This window comes from Oreochromis aureus, linkage group 16, assembly GCF_013358895.1.
Source record: "Oreochromis aureus strain Israel breed Guangdong linkage group 16, ZZ_aureus, whole genome shotgun sequence".
NCBI classification, from domain to species: Eukaryota; Metazoa; Chordata; class Actinopteri; order Cichliformes; family Cichlidae; genus Oreochromis; species Oreochromis aureus.
Window position 1 is genome coordinate 29,922,603 of NC_052957.1, and position 26,504 is coordinate 29,949,106.

Consider the following 26,504-nt stretch of genomic DNA (forward strand, 5'->3'; position numbering starts at 1 on the left):
CTTGATAAAAGGCCAAGTCATTTGTCTGTCAAGGAGCTGTCTCATCTAATCACATCAGTTTCCTCTGGCTTTGTTGAGTGTTGACAAAGGAGCCAAAAGACAATTTCAAAGTCGCTTAAGTCTAAAGATGCTCAACAACGTATCTTTATTACTCTGGTGTTCAAAAGAACCGGGGACTCGATGACTCAGAAGTGACCACACGTTATTCTGAGTGCAACCAAAGCAAACATGGGCTACTAAATACCCATTATCAAACCAATTGTTCAATAAGCCTAAACATAGAAAATGTTGTCTTTTTACCTCCCCCCCTCCCTCCACCACCACAAAAAACCCAAAAAGTTGTCTAAATACAGCCAAAGTCCTACCTTTGTTAAAAAAAAGCTTCAAATTTGCCATTAAAATTCTGTGAATTTTATTTGAGGTTGACAGAAACAGTACTCCCTCTCTTTCTAGCAGCAATACCTGCAGCATGTCTAAAGGAGGGTACAGCATTTAGAAAACTACATTCATTTTAAGCCTTCACTTATTAATTAATGTATATGCTTAGATTATCATTACAGAGTTTAAATATACTGATGCAAAGATAAGCTCTAGCTCCAAATAATAGCTTAAAACTGACTTTTGTTTTTGGGCTGGTCAAAATATGCAAAGTGCCCCACAATCACCATTTCCGTTGTTTGATTGTTGATCGTTGACTTACAATATAAAGTGCCTTGAGGTATCTCGTGTAGTAATTTGGCACCATATAAATAACAGAATTAAAATTTAAAATGATCTCGATTCAGAATGCTGTATGAAATGCAATTTTATTGGAGTTTCCAACTACAGTCGAATTTTAAGTTCATATTCCATCCGTGTAACGTCTTGTGCTTATCCAGTCCAGTCCAAAAAGTATGATACCACCTGGAGAGATGCCAGTCTATCACAGAAAAACACACAACCATTCATGCTCACATTCACACCTACTGCCAATTTAGAATCAGCGATTTACCCTATGCATGTTTTTGGACTGAGGAATCTGACTGAGTTCATGTCCATGCTGACAAAAGAAGAAGCAAACTCCACACAGCTGGACGGTGGACTTGAATCCAGAAATGTCTTGCTGTGAAACAGTCCAAACTGCTGCAGTACTGTAAGGCCCCATGTTTAGATATTGTTTAAAATCAGTCAGTAAGTGAAGCACCCTGAAACATTCTAGCAGTTTTTGGAAAACAAAAAAAAGTTTACTAGAAATTAGTCATGTTCTTGTTACTTAAAGAAATATAACGTTAAACATAAATTTGAAATGTATCTATCATGGTAAACACATGATTATGTGATTTTTGATGTGCTGCTCACAAACCTGCAGTTGTATATGGATAGGTCTTTTGTGTGGGCTACAATCAAGGGTTTTTTAAAATATATTTTTGTTCTTTCTTTGTGTGTCTGACGACTAAAACCTGCATTTCCACTCAGCAACATGATGGGCTTTACAATCACCCATGGTAACGGCATTGACATGAGACGTGTGCGCACAGCCCTCATCCCTGCGTCCATGAGTCACACAGCTGCAGTGGCCATGTAACTTCTGTTCTGTCTAAAAAAACGGATTCACATACATTTACATAGACTTGTGTCATATGTGTAAGTGAGAAAGTGAGAAAAGAAAGAGCGTGAGATTAACGTTTGTCCCTGTAAACCAAGAATGTCGATAGTGATTGTTTTCAGGTAATCTGAAAGAGAAAGTCAGACAGTTATCGCAAGCTGACGATGGCCTGTGACAAAGGCCTGTGGTCCTTCTTGTTTGTTTGCATGTGTGCCTTTTTTGTTTCGTTGTTGCCATCTGTGGCACACCAGGGGTTGAACTCATAGCACAGAAACCATCCTTTCTAGAGTCTTTAATGACTTTCTTTTAAGTTTTGTTGCCAGTAATTCTGCTGTCCTCGTGGTCTTGGACCTGACTGCAGCATTTGACAATATAGATCAGAGCTTGTCTCTGTCACAGCTTGAACTGAATGTAGATATTAAAGGTACAGCTTTTAATTAGTTCCAGTCATATTTGTCAGATGGGAATTTAGGGTAGTATTTGTCATCTGTTTGTTGTGGGGTACCTCAAGGTTCTCTTTTGGGCCCTGTTCTCTTTTCCTTATATATGCTTCCATTAAGGTCCATTTTTTATTTTCATTGCTTTTTTGGATGACCTACAGATATATTTGCCCTGATAAAGCAGCATCCATGTTTTTATTCAGGTACTGGTGAACTGTCTTAGAGATGTACTTAGAGATGTCATGATTGTAGATATAAGCATCTTCAGTGTGAACAAAAGCAAGTCAGAAATTTTATTTGGGCAACCTAGCCTGTTAGATTGGTATGACAGTGTCATTGGTCTCTTAGCCTCTTACTATCATCCAGTTACAAGGAACCTTGGTGTGACTCTTGATAAACAGATTAGCTCTGTATATGTTGGCTCTGATCAGTCATTACTTTGTTGACTGCAAACTGTTCAAAATGCAGTAGCTCGCCTATTGACAGGAAAGAAACAGCATGGTCTCATTGCACCCATATTGACCTCCTTATACTGGCTTCCAGTCCACTTCAGGATCCAGTTTAAAATTGTATTACTTGTTCTTAAGTGTGTCAGTCGCATGCTTGCTCTCAGGTTTAGTTGGGCAGATTTCTCTGTCTTTAGCATGCAGTCTTATTTATTTTATTTGCATTGTATGTATTATTGATTTGTTGACAGCTCTGTACAACCTGAACAGTTATTTGTTTAGCACCTGACATTGTTTAAAATTGTGCTGTAGAAATAAAATTTGACTTGACTTAACCTCTGCTTTACTTGAACGATTAGTGAAGATTCCACTAGAAGGGATGAAATATTAGCAAAGTTTAAACAGCAGGGCTGCTGCCGCATATTTTTGTGAAGAGTTTAAATTAAAACACTCTTGATGATTTCTTTTCTTTTTTTTGCATCATTTTATGCAAACATTAAATATGACTTCTTTGAAGAGCTTTTGTGAAACTGGTTTGAAGACATTTTTCTCTAAACGTTTAGGCCCCTTGGGGAGTTGCTAGGTAGACCCATTCAATACTCCCCTCGTGTTGGAAATTATCTCCGTTTATGAATGGGCTCTGACAACACACCTTGCCATGCTTTATTACTGTCAACACACAGTTAATTAGCTAGTGACTAGCTTGCGAGCTAACAAGATAAAGCATGTAAATAAACCAACAGGACCCCTGCCGCGATTTATTTAATCCTCATCGACCACCTTCCTGTGTGTGTCTGAGTTTATCTGTGTTCGTGTGTTTCTGTTGCTGCAGGGAACTTTGTCAGCATCTTAATTGTCTTTTCTGTCGAACTGTTCAGAGCAAAAGAGTAAAGAATTAAACAGACATTTAATTAGCTGGGACAGACTCTGTTTTGCACATGAAAAGCTTTTGCAATGAGCACATGGTGAGATCAGACAGAGTGCACATGTACACAGTTAAACACTACCACATGAAAACAGAGGTAAATCAAAAAAGGGATAATTACCGTTCAAACATCCTGTTTCATTGACCTGATAATAACAGAAAATAAATTTAAAACTCTCAATGCTTAACTCATGGTACACGGCTACTTTGAAAAGCAGCGTCTGATGAGACTGAAGTTGAGTAAATCTCTCAGGCGTGATCTCATTTCCACAAATGTGGATGTCGGCCTGTGAAACCTCGGGACACAGATCCCTAAGTGTCCAGGTTTCATTCTTTTCATTTTCTTATTCTGACAAAGAATGGCAAGTCCATCCATCCAACTAGGCCAAGCTCAGGGTGACATCAGGATAAGCCCCCTGCCCCCATTGCGCAGGACACTGAAGCCAGATGGGATATAATCCCTCTAGCATGTTCTGGTTTTGCCTCAGAGTTTCTGCCCACATTGATGTGACCAGCAATCAGGCAGGGACCCAACATGCTGATAATAGCATTATAATAGCATTACCACTAGTTTCATGTAACATCATACTTAGATTAGTAAAACACATCCACATCTATAGAAAAGCCTCTGTGTAGTTTGCTTAGCATTTGGTAATTTTGCTACAAAATTATGCAACCAAATTATGACCAAATGCAGCGCTGCCATTAAGAAATCTGTTTATATGGTGGATATATTTAATGATAGCAGATATCAGCTAAATACTTGCAAATTGCTTCAGTGTGGTCAGATGTTCTGAAGTTGGATGCAGACATTAATCTGTGTCAACGGAGCACAAAGTTTTCAAAACTTTATGAAGCTAATTATTACGTTACCAAATCCAGACTATGGTCTTCCTTTTAATCATGTTCTTCCTGTTAATCATCTGCCTTTTTGGTTTGTTCCCTACTTTACTTTGACAGTTTCTTTCCTTATGTGATTTGTTTTTGTTTTTAATTCCTGTCTCCCTTCATTTTTCTCTGATTGTCCTCACCCGTGTATGATTACTTTCACGTTTCCATTTCTTATCCCCAATCAGCCGCCCGTATATACAGTATGAACACTGTGTTGTGCTGCTCTGTTGTCCAGAAGATACCGTTGCTCCTCATGTTTGTGTTTAATTGTGAACATGAGCCACAATGAAAGTTTTCTTTGGGTCAAGATCACCCACATTCCACATATTTACCTCAACAGACTAAACAGTAGATTTTTGTGTTGGACACATTCTTAGGAGACCATATTTGATGTTGTTGTGGTGCTGGTTATTTTAAACGGTTTCATTGTTTGAATTGTGAGGCTTTGTGCTCTAAAGCAAAGCTGATCCCAGTCAATATAGCAGTAATTTTCTCAAGGCCTATATTCAGGTGTTACAAAAATGTGGGGTTTTTTTCTATAAGCAGTGAATCTTAGAAAATAAGAATCGATACTGTTATGTGAATGGATTTTTCCATCCACAGTTTAGACCAGCTAACACATCTATAAGCTCCAAGATGCAACATTGTCTAATGCAATATCATGAAAGCAGTAACAGTTTCCAGTGGATGTGAGCAGTGAATTCTTTTATTTAATGCACATTACATCAGCTGGCTTAGCCCTCATGCACCATATGACAAAAACTGTTAACAATGAACAGTGGGGCTTTAGCTTTGGTACCAATAACAGCTGAAAAGATGTTTTTAAGTCAATGAAGGAAATTATGTCTGTGCTGGAGACAGAGCTTTTTCACAATACAATGTAAAAATATAGTTTCAATATATAAGTTCAAAATATAATTTGAAGTTATTTAAAGGAAGAGTAAGGTGAAGAGGTAAAGAGGGCAGCTATGGCAGGTGCAACACTGGTTATGTTCACATTTCATTAGAATCAACAACAAGACAGAAATTTAAGTTAAAGGTCAGCCATAACTCAGACACATATGCATATATGTGTCTGATTATAGATTGTGTCACTTACCCGTTATAGAGTACATGTACTCTATAACGGGTATGTGACATAACAGCACTGAGATGGCTACACGTGTGAGAAGGCAGCTGATGAGTTTCATCTTCAGTGGACTTGGACAGAAACGTGAGTTTTCCTCCCCTGAGAATGAAACGAACGTGCTCAGTCCAAATTACAACATTCTGACTCAGTGTGTCATCATAAGCCCTAATTACTCAACATTAATTATATGCTGCTCTCAGGACTCAGGAGAAAAGTGTTTAGAAGTGAATGTCCACAACTATCGACTAGCTGAAATAAGAGTGTTTGATTTCTCTCTTGATTATTTTGCAATAAGTTGCAATAATGTAAGGTTTGGTTCACCACTTTAAAAGACGTGCCTTTCTTTGAGTATCTGTTGTTATAGAGATTATTATTGAAATTAAAAGGTAGTATAGACACTGGGATCAATTCACAAGACCCTTCCAGTTATGTTGCAATATTGACAAAATTAGCATTTTTTGAGGTAAATAACATTGTTACCTCACAGGAAGAATGTGACAGTGCTAATCACTGTGGCTGGCCAGTGAATCCACCGGCCGGCCAGCCGGGACCTTTCTTTGTGGAGTTTGCGTGTTCTCTCTGTGCCTGCATCGCCTCTCTTTGGGTACTCCGGGTTTCTCCCAAAGACCTGTTTCTTAGGCCTGATTGATTCCAAATTGTTTCTCGTGTGATTGTCAATAGTTGTCTGTCTCTCTGTGTCAGTCCTGCAGTGCAACCCCAATTTGCACATCTCATACACATAAATGAGAGCTTATTCTGTATCATGTTTACATGTAGTGTTTTCTTCATTTGATAGAGGTTTAACCTGCATTTGTGCCTAGCATAGTAAACTATGCTCATAGTGAAGTATTCCTGAGCCCATGCAGTGATTTCAATGACAGAATTATGTCTATTTTTATTGAGTAACATTATTCTAATGTTATTCCACTTTTTTCTTTAGCATTTTTGGGGGGGGTTTTTGCAGAAAAAACTCTGTCTTTCTAAGATGCTTTTTTTTTGAATCAGTAAAACTAACTAGTTAAATGTTATTTTAGCTTTCTCTTTTTAGCATCACTCACTTTTCCAACCTGTGCTGCTTCTGTCCCAACATTTTTAGAGAGGGATGAATTGACATTTTATTCTTGCATTTTAACATTTTATACAAGTTTTCAGTGTTTTTGTTTGTTTTTCCTGAAACCTTTTTTGACATTTTTATCAATAATAAAATCATTGAGGTTTTTTGTATTTGAATTCATCTCAGAAATTTGGCTTGGTGGGGAGATTTTTTTTCATGTAGAATAAAATTTGAAATTGAGATAATTTTGTAAACATACTTGTCTCTCTTTCTTCGTGACTTTGTTTATGGCACTTGCAGACTGCTCTGCTCACTTGGCTTATGTTCTTATACAGTATTTTTAGAGCTTCTTTTATATTCTACCATCATTATTCTGGTGATTGTTGGAACATATGATCCACGGCAGATTCTCGTGTTAACAGACAATGAAACGTTATCTCATCTTTTTTGGCAGAATTTTGCCTCTGGCTTTTCTATGTAAATAAAGTGTGTTATATAAGATATCAGCCATTGTATTTGCCCTAAATGACTTCAGAGGCTGCATTCATCTCATGCCCCCTCTCCTCTCATCTTGCTATACAGTATCTCTATTTATCTGTTAACCTATTCACTACCCTCCACCCATGATCATATTTTTGTTTTTGTTTTTCACATCTTGACCTTTTGCCTGGTGGTTTCACATCTGGGAAGCAGAACCTTATAATGGGTCTGCCCTTTTGTTTGCATCTGTTTCACTTTGTTCCATCTGGTCATGCGAGCGAACAGGAGAAGGAGGATGTTGGATGATTTGAACGCTTGCCTGCTGCTCTGTTTTTGTTCCGGCTGCTTTGTGCTTCGCTCTACGGCTCAGAGACACACAAAAAGAAAAATCTCCTCCATCTCGAGCAGTTGAGCACAAATGGATGAGCACAACAAAGGATATTTTCCACATGGGACGTTGTATCTCAGCTGACTTTCAGTCACATTCTGCTTACATCCCTTCCTTATCCCCACTTCTATCAAGAGAGGAATTAGAGAGTATTTTTGCGTAGAGCGGTCAACGCCTCATCAATGCTACCACAAAACCAGCGTCTGAAGACTTTTTAGCTCTTGCATAAGTCTTGTTACACCCGCCCTACTTCACAGTGTAAAATGTGAGCTCAGGATATTAAAGCTCAAACTGTGTCCACAGCCTGTCAGAAGTCCTTATCTCTAAAAGGAAAGCACCCCAGAGCACCATAAAACAGAATTTCCTCAGCCATGTTTGATCTGTTTAACCTTTTCCACCTTTTGTTCTTAGTTGGTTTTTATTTGGTCTCGGCATTTAAGAAGTTGACATAAAGGGATGCTGGAAGATGCTGTAGTGCTATATATTAATAGCTTTTGAGAAATTCCTTAAAAAAAGGCATTTGAATTAGTTTTCTACATGAATGCTTTATGTTGAAGGCTCACCCCTGCGCCGCCACACCTGCAAGACTGTAATTTTGTAAAAGAAGGCTACATACATCTAAGTCAGCTCATCTGCAGGTATCTGACCAAAAGAGAAAAGTTTACTCAACAAGAGAAATTCACAAATGCTGTGCTTACATGTTGTTATCAGTACTGTAGTTGTGTGATGATAACGACATTTGCAGCTGAATTATTATTACGGCTTTTCAGAGATATCTGTCCATATATTGCTGCCTGCTCTGCTTTTGACCTACCACCTGTTCTCACAAAGACTGGCGCATCTCTTCTACTATTCTTTAAATGCCTCTTCTGAAATGTTTGGCTAATGTTTGTGCATGGTCTTAAAGTGTAGAGATATGAATACTACAAGGGCTACAAGTGGTGTGTTAAAGCAGTTATTTAGCATTTATTACAAAATATATTCATGAAGCCTAGGCTTGTGTATGCAGCTTCAGCAGGCACAAGGTCCACCAAGTAACTGTGCAAGCAGCAGAAACAACATATAGCAAATACAGTTTCCTTTTACCTGCCTCACTTAAGACTCCACTCTTTCCCGCCTTGGCAGCAGATTGTTATTGGAACTGCTTCTTTTTACAGACTGGTAAGTGCACACACATAACTGGGCATTGGGATAACAACCACTGGTAAACTTTAATCCATGTTCATGTATTGATTTGCTTTACAAAATGTTTTCATTGTGCTCTCTCTCATGATTAGTGGATAGTTAGCCACACAGTAAAATTGAGACATGTTCCTGCACGCTAACAAACCATTCTTTTTGCTACCTTGTCACCACTGTCTTGCATGTTACTTTATCTATCCCTTGCTCATTGTTCTCGTACACCTGTATTCCATTTTGTTCTTTTGTCCAGTACATGTTTAGATTATCGCTAGACACCATCTTTATAAGATATTTAGGGTGGAGAGCAATAACCTCAGTTTTGTCTGAATTTAGAAGCAGGAAATTAGAGTAAGTCCAGGACTTTGTCTTTAAGACAATCCTGCAGTTTAACTATTGATTTGTATCATCTAGCGTCATGGACAGATAAAGCTGGGTATCATCTGCATAGCAGATTTTTTTTATATAGCAAGGATATTTTATAATTTTATGTATAATGCATAATGTGTTGATATGATCATGTTGGTTGTAACTGTTAACTTTATTTGTATTTGGACTTTCAGTGTAGTGTAGTGATTTACACTTGTGCCAGGTTTGAGCCCAGAAGGAGACACAAATCTCTTCAGGGTTGTGTGAGGGTAGAAAAAGCCACTTTCAGCTTTTTCTACCCTGGTTGCACCGAAAGTAAATATTTATAATGAGAGGCTGGAATAAGCATATTTTTAGGGCATTTGTGCCTAAAAAGTGAGTAAAACGAAGATGGTGAATCAACTAAGCAGTTAATCAAGTAATCCTTTCAACACTAAAGTGCTGAAAGTGTCCCTTGGTTGGCATAAAATGATGGATTATGAGGGCAGCACAACACTTCCCATGGAGATTAATGTGGACCAATGTGATTTTTTAAATTTTAAGTCTCATAATTACAATGTTGTTCTTTATGTCACTTGCACATTACACAAATGTAATAAACAACGCAGCCTTTAGAGGCCTCTATTATGATTTAGAATTTTTAGAATATAACACTGCTCAATTTTTACACTTGGGGACCATTTGATTCTGAATGTGTGGGGACCGGGATGGTGTAGAACCCAGCTGCTCTTGCAGTGTTATTTCAGTAGATGGTACAAAACCTGATGAGGTGAAAGAACAAACAGCCCGGCCTGTAATGACTTCAGCTGTATTTTCATCTGTTGCTTGATAAGGCTGTTTACCACATGAATCATGAACTCACTCTGCTGAAGTATAAAACAATGAACTGAACAAAAACATGGAGGCTGCTGAAATAAAATCACACAGTCAGGACCGAAAACACAGGCAAGAAAGACAACAGCCATAAATTTCCCTGAATGGGAATCATTAGAAATCACAATATTATCACTACGCTGCTGCTGTAAAGACATGCAGTTACACCCTTTTCAGTAGCTATTAAATGTAACATCCAATTAGGTCTGGCTCACGGTCTGTGTTTTAGTACATCCTAGAGAAGCTGGACAGGGTTAAGTTCAAGGTTCTAGGAAACCTGTGAATTTTTATAAGGTTTGTGTTTTTTAAACACAGGAACAAAGGATAATGTGGGGAGCTACAATTTACTGCAGAAGAGTGAATGTTCAGTCAAATGATTCAATTCTGCATGGACTAAAAAGTCTGTAAACTGGTTTATAGCCAAGAAAAAAAACCTGCATTAGGTTCATTAATGTGTTTGTTCTTTTATTAAGCACAGTAGCAGTGAAAAAAGGAAAATTCTATGTTACAAAATATTATGCATCAAAGGCTCATTCTTTACTTAGGCCTGTTTTTAAGCTAGCTGTTTTCTAGCTGTATTCCTACGGATTCCTACGAATCTGAAACTGAAGTACTTTAAACCTGCATTCTTTCTAATGGCACACAGGGGGCGATACCTGTGATCGCAATATGACCTTAAAGAGTCATTGCGAAAATGGACACCAGCTTCATTTCACTGGGATTGCAGACAATACTTTGCTCATGAGTTTATTATTTGAGTCACAAGTTTTAAGTCTTATTTTACAAAACATGTTTTTTGGAATTCATTTGAGTCAGAAAGAAAGAAAAAAAGCACAAGAGTACCATTGCTACTGTTTCAGTGTGAAGTACCCCATGATTTCTCAGTCAATGCGCAGCTCGAGGCTTCACATTAGGACTTAATTAAGACCTAAACATTGGGTCGCTATCGGAAAAGAAAGCCAGTCCAGATTCCAGATCTTGCAGCTCCTCCTTGGAGATCCTGGGAATTGTCAGGCTGGATGAATTACATAATCTTTTTATCCCATTCGGGATCTACCCCTGGGTCTCCAACCGCATCCTTCCAATCTAAAGAAGCACGAGCTTGACTCTGAACTTAATGTTTGAGCTTTTCACCTTGTCTTGAAGGCTGAACCTGGACATCCTAAAGAAGAAATTCATTTCTTGTATTCACACTCTCATTCTTTTAGTTTGCTCCTCAAAGTTCATGAACACAGGGGAGCATTGGAAAGAAGATCAAAGGTTTGCCTTTGCCTCTGCTTCCTGTTCAACATTCTGCTAGCTTTCTCACATTACAGCGAACGCAAATCTACCCGGAGAATTTCACGCTCCATTCTCACTTGCATTTTAATGCTTTATAGCTAACCTTTTATTTATTTATTTATTTATTTATATGTTTACTTGTAATTCTTAAGCATGGTTTTATTTTTGAATTGCTACCTCCCTGTCCTTCATAATCAGCACATTGAGCTGTATCAGAATTAGCATATAATAACACCCCTAATAGTTAGCATGAGTGGGAATGGTTAATACATATTAACAAAAAATAAATAAAAAAATATTACTGACATTTGATATAAATCAGAGTTAACTTCTATTAATAAATCTAGACAGTAAATAAAAAAAGAATTCCCTTTTTTGGCTTTATAGTTTTTCCATCATTGAATTATGTAACATGCACAAGATCTGGAGTCAGTGCTTGGTTTGGCAGAGAATCACAGGGGAATCCACAGGAGAAACACAGCCTAATCTTTTAAGTAAATCTCATTCTACACAGCTGCCCATCCAAGACAAGCGGGCAAAATCCAGTGGCTTTGATACAGAAGTGCTTGTTTTTCTTTCTACCAGACACCTTCTAAGAGGTGAACTTTTCAAATCAGAAACACAGGAACCAAAAGCAGCAAATGATGCACTGCGAGAGGAAAGACACTAACAAGCCCAAAAGCCCAGAGTGAGGGAGGGATGAGAGGGAGAAAATGAGCATTTGAAGCTAAAATGTAAAAAAAAAAAATCTATATGATATTAAATTATCTAGACAGCAGAGGTCGGACTGAGACAGGAGCAGGAGAAGAAGTTGGCAAACTGGAGAACCTGGCAAGCATTCATTGAAGCTGGAAAATTCTGTTCCCACAGAGCCTGTTTTTCACTATTGTCTCTATTGACCAAATGACCAGTGACTAGTGTTTTAGCACCAACAAGCACTGACTAACCAACTGAATTGGAAAGAAGGCTGGCCTTTTATGCTACGAAGAGACACTGCTTCCATTTGAGAAGTTGTTTGAGTGTGTGGACAGCTTTGTTAGTCCACACTGAACAGAATACACCTAAATCACTTAAACACACATGCTTCTACAGACAACGTCTTTTGATATCAGTCAGCACAGGCTGAGTGAAGAATGATATGTACTTGCCCTGGGGTGATCAGTTTGTTCCATAAATTCTGATTCATTATGAGGTAGGAAACAGTATCTGGGAAATGTGATTTAAAAATGAAGACAAAGAATACAGAGAAAGCAATCATTTGAAAATCTCATAAACCCAGATTTTATTCACAATGGAACCTAGAAAGCATATCGGATGTTTAAAAGGAGACATTTCACTATTTCATAAAAAAAATATTAGCTCATTTTGAACAACATGCAGCAACAAAAGGCTGGAAAATAAGAATTGCTAAAATGAAACATTTTGCAAATAATTACATTCACTGGCGACATGTGAGCAACACGACTGGATATTAAAAAGAGCAACTTAGAGAGCTAGAGTTTCAGAATAATGTTGCTCAACATAAAATCCTAAAACTTTGAATATCACATACATAATATCATCCAATCCTGACAAAGCCAAAAAACAGTATTGGATACCTGTGATCTTTAGGCACTCAGAAGGCACTGGATTAAAAACAGGTATGATTCTGTCATTGAAATCACAGCGTGGGCTCAGTTCACTGTGCGGTCCACAAATGCAGGTTACAGTTCTGAAGAAGAAGCCATACCGGAACATAATCCAGAAATCCTGCATTCCTCTCTGGGCCTAAGGTCATTTAAAATGGACTGAAGCAAAATGGAAAACTGTTCTGTGGTCGGATGATTGAACTTGGAAAACTTGAACTGAGTGCATCCTCCAGACTAAAGAGGAGAAGGGATATCCAACTTATTATCAGCCTGCATCTCTGATGGTATGGCAGTGCATCATCAGTGCCTATAGAACTGGCAGCTTACACATCTGATAAAAGGTATATTCAGGTTTTAGAGCAAGTGCTCCCATCCAGATCGTACCTCAGGGAAAGCCTTGCCTATTGCAGCAAGACAGTGTCAAATGTATCCACAGATAAATACGACCCAGGACTGCTGAGCAGCTAGAATCCTGTCGGATAAGAACGGGACAACATTTCTCTCCCAGAAGTCCAGCAGCTGCACTCCTCAGTCCCCAGATGTTTACAGACTGATATTAAAAGAAAACAGGATCCTCATGCTGGTAAACGTGATCTTCAGTACATATTCTCTTTACCTCTTTCTTAATTTTTTATTAATTGTCTTTGTTCTATAGTAAATAAAACATGTGTCAATGAGATCTGCAAATTATTGCATTCTGTTTTTATTTATTACACTGAATCTCTTCTTTTTGGAATTGGGGTCATAAGGCAAGAGTAAATGCTTGGATATTTCCCTCTTATTTGCATTCATTAGTTTTCCTGATGAACAGATGGTATGGCTAATTCCTCCTTTGCAGGATTTAGAACCAGGAGAAGTTACACTAAGTTTTCTAAAAGTCCATCAGGAGTGGATTTAAGTTCAGCAAGAGAGGTTGATCCAGGGCTGCAGCCCAATTTAACTCTTAGCAAGCTCATAATTATTTTGATTTTACCTTAGTGTACAATACAACTAATAACTAATAATTAATAATTTCTAATAATAACTCATAATTTCTCTAATCAAGCCTATCCTTATCTCTGGCACTCTATATAGTGACACTCAGCCACAATCCCAGGAGATCAGCTGATCTCAGTGCCAACCCACATCAGCTGATACTCTTCAGTGAATGCACTATTTGTGTTGCCTACGCTTCTGCACATCTGCAAACCACTTTGGAACCCACCTTCACCACAGCTCCTCTGTTCATGCTGTATTTGACTTAGTGAATGTCATATCTGTGGTCTTGCTGCTTGCTCAGGTGCCAGAACAGAGCCATACCACCAAAAACAAACGACTTCAGATGTAAACCATAATCTTTACTTTCAATAAACTGTTCATGAATCAAATCTTAATGATATCAGACTGATGGTATGCTTCATGTGGTCTTCATGTGCAACTGCCTTGCACAGTTATATCTCTATCCTAATCCTCTGAATGAACTTGTGTTTTGACTACCACGGCAGGACCACAGTATGTAATCTATTTACTGCAGTCCAAATACATGTTTTATAATAATGCTTTACATGTGAGGTAATGTTACAGATAAGCTTTGGTTTTACTCAGCCAAAAGTAATTATTTAATTTCCCTACTAACCATTCACCTTCTGTATTAGCAACTTTTTCCTTCGTTGTTCTCATGTTATATCTTCTTCCTGATGCCATCTGTCCTTTTTCCTTTATTTACGAATGTCACAGCAGATGAAGTCGGTGGCACTTAATAATGATTATGAAAATGCATGAAGACACCCTTATTGAATGTCAGCGGCAAAGCCAACGGTTAGGCATTTGTGTAATGACAGCGGCCATTGAATGCTGTTTAATGAATGAATTAGTGAATCCTCTGAGAACTTTCCCATAAGGCCTAGTTTCTTCAGGAAAGCCTTGTTTCCCTTCTCTACAGGGTAGTTACTATGTAGTCTTTCATTACTTGAATATGGCAAACAGCCACTGAGTTCTTTCTGGGGAACTCACAACAAGTAATTTAACTGTTAGTTAATGAATGAGGGATTGTGGTTTGTGCCACACAAAACTGACTTTTTTGTCTTTGTTTTACAGAAGTAAGGCTACCTCATGATTGTTAAAGTATTTCAAAATTGGGGCCATGGTAACTCATCATTATCTGTAGTTCCCTGCAATTTTGTGTTGCTCAGGAACCACTTAATATGAATTCATTAATTATCAGGTTGTTTCGTATTCATTCGTCATGTGTTTCTTAGTAACTGCTCATTTTTTCTGTATCATGTTTTCAAATTCCTGGCAGTTGCACACAGTCTCAAAACATAATGAAATATGAATATAAGCTCAGAATGAAAATTCAAGTATATGGCAGCATGCTGGAGAAATGAATGCAGTTTGTAGATTAACAGCTAGAAACTCACACTGATTAGTATTTAGATCTTTATAATCTATCCAGTAGCTGTCAAGAGATCTCAGTCTGGACATAACGACAGACTGCAATGTCCCTACTTAAAGTATACGCGGTCAAACAACACTAGTTACGCTCTTTTTGCAAGTCCAAGTGATGTCAAAGTGAAAAAATAATGTAACTTCTAGCTAACCCACATTAGGTCTCGGAGGAATTGCACTTTACTGCTGCTAACTGAGCAAACTGGCCTTTGAACACAATGGCCAAAGAATAACATGACAACTACTTCTATTTATATAAGTTCCTTGTCTAGTGTTCAGGCTTGCCAATTAGGCAAGTTTCTCTCTCGAGGATGCTGCCAGTTCTGTGCTTCCTAAACTTTTAACACTCGGTCACTTCGAAATATTGGCATTTTCCGATGGCAAGTTTTCCAATGCTTCTTTTTGTAGTGAAGAACAGCAAAAGAGTTCCAATGCAGTCTAACAAACCACACTTTCACCTTCCCCTTGAAATAAAGTTATATTACAAAACACAGTCAATCTCTGAAGGGAGAGTAAACAGTCCCTGAATGTCTCCAAAGAAATCTCTAAAACTTGGTGGAAACATCTGTTAAAAGGAAACAGTTATTTTTCTGTTTTAGGTGATGTATGACTGTACATCTTCAACTATCATGGGTGCAAATTCTAGTCAAGTGAAACCCAAGTTATTCAAGCTCTTTAAAGCACTAAAGAGGAGTGTCAGGAGGGTTTTATAAGGTGTGAGAGCACTTCAGTCTGTCAAGTATATTTTGACAGCTCATCTCCAGGGACCGCGTGACAAAAACAAGGCATGGAAGAGGGGAGAAGCAAACCAGCACTGCACAGTAAGAACTGTATTTGCCCCCTGTGGTTTTATGTAAAATGGATGAGAAACAAGCTCTGTGTCCACAGTGTTCACACAGCCACAATGTTATGTTAATCCTCAATTTCCCAAGACACTTGGGGTGTTTGTTTTAGCCAAATAGATTTTTAGAGCAGAACTGGATCTCTAAATCATCACCTGGCCACTTGCCAACATGGCCAGACAAGACAGGCACACCAGCCAACACCACAAAGTATTAGCATTTGGCTGGTAAGCTGATATGCACGTGGCATGTTTAACATACTCCCTAATAAGATATATGGCTATGCTTCCTGCCTGAGTAACATAACAGGGAATTTGAAGAGAATAAACCTGACTGCTTCAGCAAGGCTCGTTCAAGGAATGCAATTTCAAAACAGTGTGAAAAGTGAAGAAACGTATTTTTGCTCCACAAAGCTTCCGGAGGCCTTTTTAAAGACAAAGCATTTTCATGTTGGGTACATCCGATTCTCCCAAAATCAAGGCAAATAACAGCTATGCTGGCATCTCTGTGAGACACCATGCTATGAGTTTCAACACATATACAGTGACAGTGTGAGCATGCCTAGGCTGCCATGGACTGAGTCCCTGAGCACAGGCAAGAAAAAGGCCCAAACTCCTCTACGCAGCAGGACAGCAGGATTTAAAAAACAAAAATAAAACAATGGAGAGTGATTTAAAGTTACCTTTAGTCTCTTTGTAGTTACGTTCCAGCTTGCTCTGTCTCATATGCTTCTGTGGTTGCATTATCCCTGCTCTAGCAATTTGAATGTTGCTGTTTTGTGTCTTTGTACTTGTCATGTTACGTCTCTTTGTAGTGGTTTTACACCTCTGTAATCACTTTTGTTTGTGTGTCTTTTGACGTATCTCTCTGTAGTCGTGTTGACTTTTTATTGCTATTATGCATCGTTCTGAAGTGTCTAATTGTTGTCATTTTCTGTCTCATAGTAGCTGACTTGGCCAGTATACTATTTACCATGCTTACCATCCTAAGCCACTGTCACACGGGCCTAGGGACCAATTGGTGAACCCTGGTAACTTTATTCCCCAGTTGGCCACAAATCGTTGGTGGAAGTCAATATGAAGTGATTGCTAAAGCCACATTTGCACAGCCCTAGACACTGGTCAGTGATATCTTGGTAACTACCAGTCACTAGAGCAAAGTACAGTGTCCGCAACCAGTACGCTAGGGGTTGTGAATGGTTGCTGGCAGTTGCTAGCGTTGTAATGAGGTATACATCGCTGTACCAAAAACTTCCTTGCGATTACTTTTGTGTCTGGCAGGTTGTCACAGTCACCTATAGTTTGCATGGAAGATCCTGAATACCTGCCAAATGGTAGTAAGCTGTGAAAAGTGAAACTGATCCGTTCACTTGCTGCAACTTTATAGGTGAATGTTCTCCATCTCCATTTGTATTCCACTTATTCAAGTTTTAGCACATCTCAGAGAATAAATGTAGAGTATTCAAGGAGAAATTCATGTCTTTCGTGTAAACACAGCTGCAACTTGCTAGCAATCAAAGTAATCACAACTTGGTTTTTGGTGCAGCACCCTGTTCCATATTGCTTAATTAGTGAACATTTGAACAAGCAAAACAGGCAAGTTATGCTAACTGTGGTAGATGATGCTCCGATGATTCTCCCAAGAGAGTTATCAGGTGATTCAAGTCATAGCCAAACTCTAATTGAGTGCCAACAAAATGAACAAGTTTATTAAATTATAGCTAGCAATTTATCCCAGTGTATGGATAGAAAACTTCTCAGATTGTAGACTGAAAGTCAGGTGGAGCAGGTGCTAGCTAGATGAGTTTTCTGCAACACAATTAGTTGATGAAAGGTCTAACTTGCCAAAAGTAATTAAATAGCCCACATTTTTAACTTGAGCTGGCTTCTTTCACTTCTACACTTTCTCTAATTAATTGCACCGTTTTAGCTGTTAGAATTTTATGACTCAGCACAGGAGGTTTGGCTGGAATGGTAATTTGGCACTTGCGCAATAAATTTTTGCCCAAGGGCCTCTCAACTGGTTCAGCTTTATCAGTGATCTCACTTATTATTATGCATAAAATGTGGGCTCTCCTAGCCTCATTATTGACCCCATTACAAATATAATCTTGACAAGTTCAGCAGCACAAACTCATCTGTGACCTTGTTAATAACCATCCATAACCGCGCCACTTGATTTCGCCTATAATCTTCCTTTTGACATCAATAATAACCTCTTACAATCCCACTCATGGCCACTATCACATTTCATAAGATCACTTGTAATATCATCATTATGCCTTCTCACCCTGAAACAAAGCTGCGTTTGTTCAGTGAATCAGTAAACAAATCAGAATCACTGCGACGGTGTAACAACATGAGAAAATAATTGCTTTTGGTGTGTTTGTTTTGCATCGGTGTGGCTAATGAGTTCCTTTGTCTTCTCATTAAAGACCAGGGAAGGCGAGTAATAGGCACTGGAGGTCGTTCTTTTGGAAGCACTCTTCCTTTTGACTAATTTGCTGCACTTCTTCTCATGCAAATGAATTTGCTACTTAGGGCTTAAAGCTTCTTATGTGAGCAGCAGCTCGTGACATTTACAGAGACACAGGGAAGCTCAAGGAAGATGAGAATGGATCAGCAGGAAATGGGCAACAGTGAAGGACGGTGGAAGGTGGGTGTATGTGTGTATGTCTTGGTGAGGTTATCTGAGTATGGTGGGACAGTGAGAGGCAAATCAACAAAGAAAATGAAGGAGGGCAGAGGAAACTCTCAGCTTCCTGCGGCATTAATCAGCAGCACCTGAACCACCAGAAATGACAGCAGTGCTTACATACAATGGAGAGAGAGGCCATCTCTACTCACCCCAAATATGAAAGTTTGATTGGGTCATTGGACTTCTTTTTTTGTGATAATCATCCCTCTCTCATCCTTTATGTGGTCTCCATTTTTCTTTAAAGGCACTTCCAGAGACACCCAGAGGCTGTGCTAAATGGCAGTCTCTGAATTCTGAATAACCTCATTTTGGGTTATGAGACAATAGGAGCTGGGAGCAAACAACAGGCATGCATCCACTGTGAGTTTCCCTGTGGTCATTTCACATCTCGACATCTTTATTTGGCTGTGCCACAGTGATTTGGTGCTATATTAATAAAACTGAACTGAATTAAATTGAACTAAATGTGACCTAACAATACTATGGCTTTATGTGATTGCTGGTAATATATACATTGTTCAGGCACAAAATTATAACCACCTGCCTAATATTGTGTTGGTCCCCATGTTGCTTGTTCCATTGAAAAAGTTGTGAGTTGTTGCTTCCAAGGATCGGAATTATTTGTCAAGCACATCCCACAGATGCTTAAATTAGATTTGAGATCTCAAATGGATGGTGGTGGATGTCAAATAACATCCACACGGATGGCAGAACCCAAAGTTTCCCAGTAGAGCATTGCCCAAAGCCTCACACTGCCTCCACCTGCTTCCTTTCCTCCCATAGTACATAATGGTGCCAGGTGTCCTCCAAATAAGTGATGCGCATGCACCCAGCCATCCACATAATATAAAGGAAAACGTGATTCATCAGACCCACCTTTTTCCATTCCTTCATGGTCCAGTTCTGATGCTCTCCATTGTGGTGGACAAGTGTCAGCATGGGCACCCTGACTGTTCTGCAGCAATGCAGACCAGTTAGTGTGCATCACTGAGCCTTAGCAGGCCATGACCCACTGGTTATCACTGTTCCTTCCTTGGACCACTGCAGACCAGGAACCCCCCACAAGAGCTGCAGTTTTGAAGATGCTCTGACCCAGTCATCTAACTATCACAATGTGGCCCATTTCTCCTGCTTCTAACACATCATCCCTCACCATCAATGTTCACTTGCTCTGTAATATATCTCAGCCACTAACAGGTGCCATGGTGAAGAGATAATAAGTGTTATCTACTGCACCTGTCAGTGATCATAATGTTATACCTGATTTAAAGAAAAAACAACTTTCTGTTTCCAGAACAGATTTAAAGTAGCAAATGAGTAAAGGAGTCTGAAGAAAAGCTTTGGGAACTTAGAAGCTCACCCTTCAGTAATTATCGCAGCTTTTGTAGCAGCTAAGATTTGTTCAGTTCTTGTTTGGGAGGATTTTTGCCTTTTCTTCCTTTGTGCAAAAGGTTTGTAGTTCTTTGAAAATTCTTGGCTGCTTTGCATGTGCAGCTGTCTTGAAGTAAAAGATTTTTGATATTTTGATCAGGGTGACTATGAGGGCCATAGTAAAACCTTCAGCTTCCACCTATGGATTATAGAAAACATTTTAATTTAATCTTTGCTTTTATTTATTATTTATTTTACTGTTCACTGATATTTAATGAAATTCATTCTTGCTCGCTCATAGTGTTACTGGTTGGAACAGATATATGAGTGTGACTGATCAGCCCTATATTTAACAATTCTGCATCATTTTTCTCCCACATTTTTTCTCATTGCCTTCAATAAGTTCTGTTTTAACTATATTAGTCCACAATATTTGTTTTCAAAATGCATGGAAATTTCTGATGGTGATGAACAAAGTATTTTTTTCTCTGATGCCTCCTCCATGAAGGTCATATTTGTGCATGTGTGACACCTAAACATCTTTTGCACTTAAATGGAAGGATTAGAACTGCAAGCAGTTTCACCTCTCATCCAAGAAGCTTCTTCAGTTCAAGAAGCTTCTTGGATGAGAGGTGAAACGTCTCAAGAAACTTAAAGAAGTCCAGACACTTTTCTTTCCAAGCTCCTTAGACCAGCTACTTGTTGCTTTGTTCTTATAGCATTCTCTTGGAAAATGGGGATCCGTTAGATTTGAAAACTGCAATACTTTCCTGATGCCTACTGTGTGACCAAGCACAACAAACAAATCTGACACAACTTGGTAATAGTAGGTCATTTCTCTTAAAGAGTCTCCCAAACTTCTGAATCACATTCCTCGTATTTACTGTCACTCTCCCTTTTTTTCTAAAAATGTTGAAAAGAAAGTATTTATCTATAACTTTATGCCTTTTAAAGACCACTTCACCCTCTGTTCATCACAGCAACAGAAATCTGAAGACGTCCAAACTTTTGCATGCTGCCGTATTTTTGTGCAACAGTGATTTCAAGGACTGCAGTAACTTGGTCTCTGCACCACCTCTGTGTGCCCCTTTCTTGTCATGCTGAAGTAGCACTTGGAGTAAACACTTCACTCACAACAACAGCACCGAACACCTCCATCACTGCTGCTCTCCATCTGTCCTCAAGCTACAGCCATGCATGAATTCTAACATGCACAGACTGGGATTGCCTCATAAGACATATTTTCAAGAGCAGTTCTCTAAAAAGCAAACATACGTTTTTCAAAATGCAAAGAAAAACATCAGATTTAATATGATTTCTTCACTTCCTTTTCTCACCAATGTCTCAGAAATGATTTGCAGTTTAACAAAGCCTTACACATGCAGGCAGGTGGAGTTTGTTTAGTCATTAGTCATGTAACCATTCATTCATTTGAGGAGAAAAAAACCCACACCAACAACAACAAAGCACTGTGCCTGCTGGACTCGAGTCAGCAACACACCAAATGTCAACTTAATGAAGCCCAATATGAGTGTCACTCAATGCTTACCATAGAGAATGGTCACCATGGAAACCGGCATGACCAAGATGCCGAGAAGCATGTCAGCTACTGCCAGTGACATCAAGAAATAGTTTGTGGCGTTCTGCAGCTTCTTCTCCAGGGAGACGGCCAGGATCACCAGGATGTTGCCCATGACCGTGACAGCGATGACCACTAAAATCAGCAGGGCTGCCCAGTTTTTCTGCATCAGCTGCTCCAAGGGAGGGCACTGAGACCCGTAGACTCCCGCCACGTTATGGTGAGACCAGTTCCCCAGCTGTGCGTCATTGCCATTATGAACCACATTGTTCCTCTGGCAGCCCAGGTTCGTGGCATTGCCACTTTGGAGGCCACCTTCCTCGTGTGGAGGCCAGGGGTTAGACCCCAGAGTGGTAACGGCTGTGACAGTGTTAGAGATCAACTGTGACACATTGCCACCATGCAGGTTCATGGTGTCAGCTCGATAAATGCTCAGGACCGCTGCCTGGAAAGTGGGTCAGAGTGGCGGAGAAAAGAGGAAAGTCTGTTCATCGCTCACTTGTTTTCCATTCCCGTTGCTCTGAATATTATAAATACAACACCGTTCATCACTCTAGCAATTAACCTGTAATTCAATATGGTTTACCACTTCTTTGCTCCATCATGTCAAATAAAAAAAAGAAGAAAAATCCCTGAATTGACTGTCAGAGGATCAACAAATCATCTCCACAACGGGGAAACAAAAATAGCATTCTGCTGAATTCAGCGCAACCAGAAGAGCAGCTGTTTGATCTCACAGGACAATGCCGAACGCTTAAAAATGATATCTCGCTTGGTTAATAACCTCCCTGTGCCCACAGTCCGTCATCTGGCTCTGTGAAAACAAAGAAACAAAAGTATTCCGTTGCCCAAAATATCCCAAACAGAACGGAGTTGTTTTGACTCCCATATCTTCAGTGATTTAGAAAAAAATAACTTCTCTTCTTATTATAGAATCCACTCAAAGCTGGTGCGATGGCAGTTGCAGGTTTCTCCTGTTTAGAGTTTGAAGTCAAGGCTGTGTTCATGTTAAAAATATCAGGTCCATGTGAAGTCGGGAATGTTACAAATCAGAATTTCATTGCCTGGTTGAAGCAGTTATTCAGTAACTTTGTTTCTTTTCAGTCTTTAATGTATGATCTTTAAGGAGACAAACAAATAAAAAAAACCTCCAGCCTTGGAATACTGGTGTTATCAGTTTGACACAAACCCTGACTGACGTGTGAATGTTCAGAGTTTGTTTATCCTAACTGACACTCCTGCACAGATGTCATTATGCTGCACGTGTGTGTTTCCTAATGTGTGTGGAAATCTTCAAGCGTCCTCGCTCTCTCGTCTCAACTCATCCCTGCACCTGTGAGAGTGCGTCGGCAGCCGACAGACATGGATGATGAACATGATGATATCTGACATGTGTGAGTATGTGTCACTAACTTTCCAGTCTCCTTCCTTCCTTCACTTGCATTTCTTGACTCATAGTAAGAAAGTATTCTTTGTTCGCTGTAACTAAGAACAATGTCAGACCTCCAGAGAATTAAATATTCCTTACATTTTTCCTCCTTGTGCTTGCATAAGCCCTCAGTGGAAAATGTCAGTCACTCTTCAAATCCTTCATGAATAAACACAGATCTCCTTCCTTCACAGACCTTGATCATTCACTCTGCACATTTCCACATCTTGTCACTTTCCAAAAAGGAAAAAACTAAAAAAGAAGCAGAAGGAAAAGGAGGAGGAAAGCAAACTTCTTTTCTCTCTCCCATCAGCAGACTGAAGAGGCTCCGTGTGTTTTCAGCTTTCCAGGAGAGTGTCGTTAAGTTGTTGAGTCGTCTTCTGTGGTGAACAGGAGCTGAATGCTATTCTGCTTCTACTCGCTCACGCTGCTTCTCACATGCAGCCTCTCTCTCCCTCCCTCTCTCTCTGCAGCTCTCTCACTGGGATCTCCTGCTCTCGCTCTCTCTCCCTTTTTACCCAGGGTCTCTCCCCCGCATACCATATTGGTATGCTCCCTCTCTCGCTTTCTCAAGCGTTCTCTCTTCTATTTATTGTGCCGCTTTCTCTTTCCTCTTCTTATTGCTGAATCTCGAAGTCCTGTTCTCCCTCCTCTCTCACACTCTCTCTGTGTTTCTCTCACTCAAGTTAAACCTGCATCTCTCTCAATTCACTTCACTTCAAATGGCTTTACTAGCATTACCATATTCAGCAATATGCCAAAGCCCTCTCTCTCACATATATACACATACATACATATATATATATATATATATTTTTCTCGCTCATGTCTGTGGTAGGCTCGCTTAGCATAGGGGGTCTAGCTTTAGGACCCTTACTGGATACAGACGCCCCAGGCAGGAATCGAACTTGTGATCCTCTGCTCCAAAGGTGTGCAGTCTAACCACTACGCTATCCAGAGCTCGAGAGGATGTGGAGGGTGAAGGTAACGGTGGTCCCCGTGGTAATCGGAGCACTAGGTGCGGTGACTCCCAAGCTAGGCGAGTGGCTCCAGCAGATCCCGGGAACAACATCGGAGATCTCTGTCCAGAAGAGCGCAGTCCTGGGAACAGCTAAGATACTGCGCAGGACCCTCAAGCTCCCAGGCCTCTGGTAGGGGACCCGAGCTTGAAGGATAAACCGCCCGCAGGGGCGTGCTGGGTGTTTTATACATATATATATTAAAAAAAACAAATATATATAGGTGCAACTGGTCAAACTTGCTGTAGCCATCAACAACCTTGCCTGGCTATTTGACCATTCCTCTTGGCAAAATTAGTAGACTTCATTTAAATGAGTTTACTTCCTGGCGCAGAGCGGGCTTTTAAGTGTAGAACACACATTCTCAATAGGGTTGAGGTCAGAGCTTTTTGGGTCATTTCTAAACAACTGCAGATTCCAGGAGCATCAGTTTAAACAACTGTATATAAGTTCAAATTATTTAGATATGTCGCCACCACACTGCCAAGGTTTGGGAGAAGACCTCAGTTGTCACCCTCAGATGAGAGAATTATTCAGGATCAACCCAGGAACCACCAGGACTCAAGCCTGGAAACCACTGGAACACCAGCATCATTGTCCAGGTGGTGTTTTACATTTTTATGAATTGAGAAGGTGCCAACCAACAAAGAAGGACCTGCTCCAACCGTTTACATGGACAAGCTAAATGCCTTCTGGAGAAAAATTTTGGTCACATGAGACAAAGATTGAGCTTTATGGCCATTTTGCCAGCTGTCAATCATCATAGCATCAAGCCTCTAGGGCTGTTTTGCTGCTAATAGTACTGCATAAAGTGGATGAAATAATGAGTACTTACAAATGATTCAACTTACCCTCAAATCTACAGCTAGACGGTTGAAGCTTGACACAGCTCAGTTTTCAAACAGGACGGTTATCCCAAACACACATCAAAACTATGTTTGAAGTGGATAAAGCAGGCTAACATTAGGCTTCTGGAAAGGTCTAAGGACTTGGAAAGAAAAGCACCTAAAGAACAAAGGTCACTCTTTCGAGGATGCCAGTGTTCACATTTTGGACAAAGAAGACAAATGGTTTGAAAGAGCAGTGAAAGAAGCGATGTATGTCCACTGTGAGCGACCATCTTTAAACAGAGGTGGTGGTTTACGACACCAACTATCTGCCATCTATAATCCAGTTTTGAAATCCCTTCCCAGACGCCTTAACTCCCACTCACATCCTGGGCCATTTGACCTCAGGGAATCACATGATAGGGTGGGGCTAGGCTTCACAATGGGTTCACCCGAAACCATGGCTGATTGTGACCCACACCCTTTTTCACACCTTGGCTCGTGTGATTAGGTAGAGGATCAATAGGGGGTCCATGACCCTCTTGGGGACACTTCCATAGGGCTTAAAATCTGGGACTCTCCACCAATTGCTCTTAGAACTAAAGAAGCTTCTCAGATGAGAGGTGAAACATCTTCAAGGAAACTTAATGAAGTCCAGACGCTTTTCTTTCCAAGCTCCTTAGACTACGATGACCTGGATGACTGAGAACCTTCACAGACATAGGCTTCTTGAAAGGCTTTCCCAAAGCCCTGATTTTAACCATGTTGAAAATATGTGGACTACACTGAAAAGCTGGGTAAATGACAGGAAACAAAGCAATTTAAAGGAACTCTGACAAGAAAAATGGTCAAACATCCACCCAGAATTATACGAGAAGATTTTTGATGGCTGCCAATATTGCCCAATATTTTCACAACATGATTTGGTTGGCTGGCGGAAAGTGCAGATACATTTGAACAGATGCATTTTAGTTTGCTGCCATCTGTGCTGGTGTTTGAACACTCAGCTCATAGTCACAAGTAAAGCAAAGCATTCACAATTTCAATTGGTCAATGGATGACGTCAACTCATCAAAAAAATTAATGCTGAGCCAAGAGTGCTAAAGCCTGAAATGCATATCTGTAGTCAATTACAGATTTACTGCAGGTTTCCATCCTCTAGTCTACTCTAAATGAAGACACAAAGCTTCATATTAAGCAGGAGCACTGAGGAGACTGTAGTCTAACTCATATAAATACATTACAAGCAATCTCACATTTCCAAACACATTAGGCATTCATCTAAAAAGTAGATTCATATCTGGAAGCAGCTCATAGTGCTTTGTAATCTACAGAAAGGCTGTGTTTAAACTGTCCACATTTTTTTCAGCCGTGTACATATTACAGAGGCCACAAGCACACTGCTATTGGGATGCTAAAATTTTAAAAAATCCATAAATGTATGAATGCAAGACATCCACCATAAGCAGTGCAAATTAGGTGATCAAAAATGAGCACACCTCTTGAGGTAGTGGGTAACATACTAACCAACATAATCCAATATAAAAATGCAGGTATTATTCAAGTGTTTGTTTCTGGGAGCAACATGGCAGTTTAGATCAAAGAGAGAGAGCTTAAGGAAAACCGATGTTGTGACATCAGGGCA

General features: G+C 39.7%; 1 protein-coding gene across 1 annotated transcript in view; it reads right to left on the minus strand.

Annotated features, from left to right (window-relative positions):
• The window catches only part of htr2aa (5-hydroxytryptamine (serotonin) receptor 2A, genome duplicate a), an 87,418-nt gene extending 63,903 nt beyond the window's left edge, over positions 1 to 23,515 (minus strand). The window contains exon 1 of the mRNA XM_031746637.2: positions 21,555 to 23,515. Within this exon, the coding sequence (XP_031602497.1) occupies positions 21,555 to 21,996 (442 nt within the window). The 5' untranslated portion in view covers positions 21,997 to 23,515. The remainder of the gene's footprint in view (positions 1 to 21,554) is intronic.
• Positions 23,516 to 26,504: the final 2,989 nt, after the last annotated feature.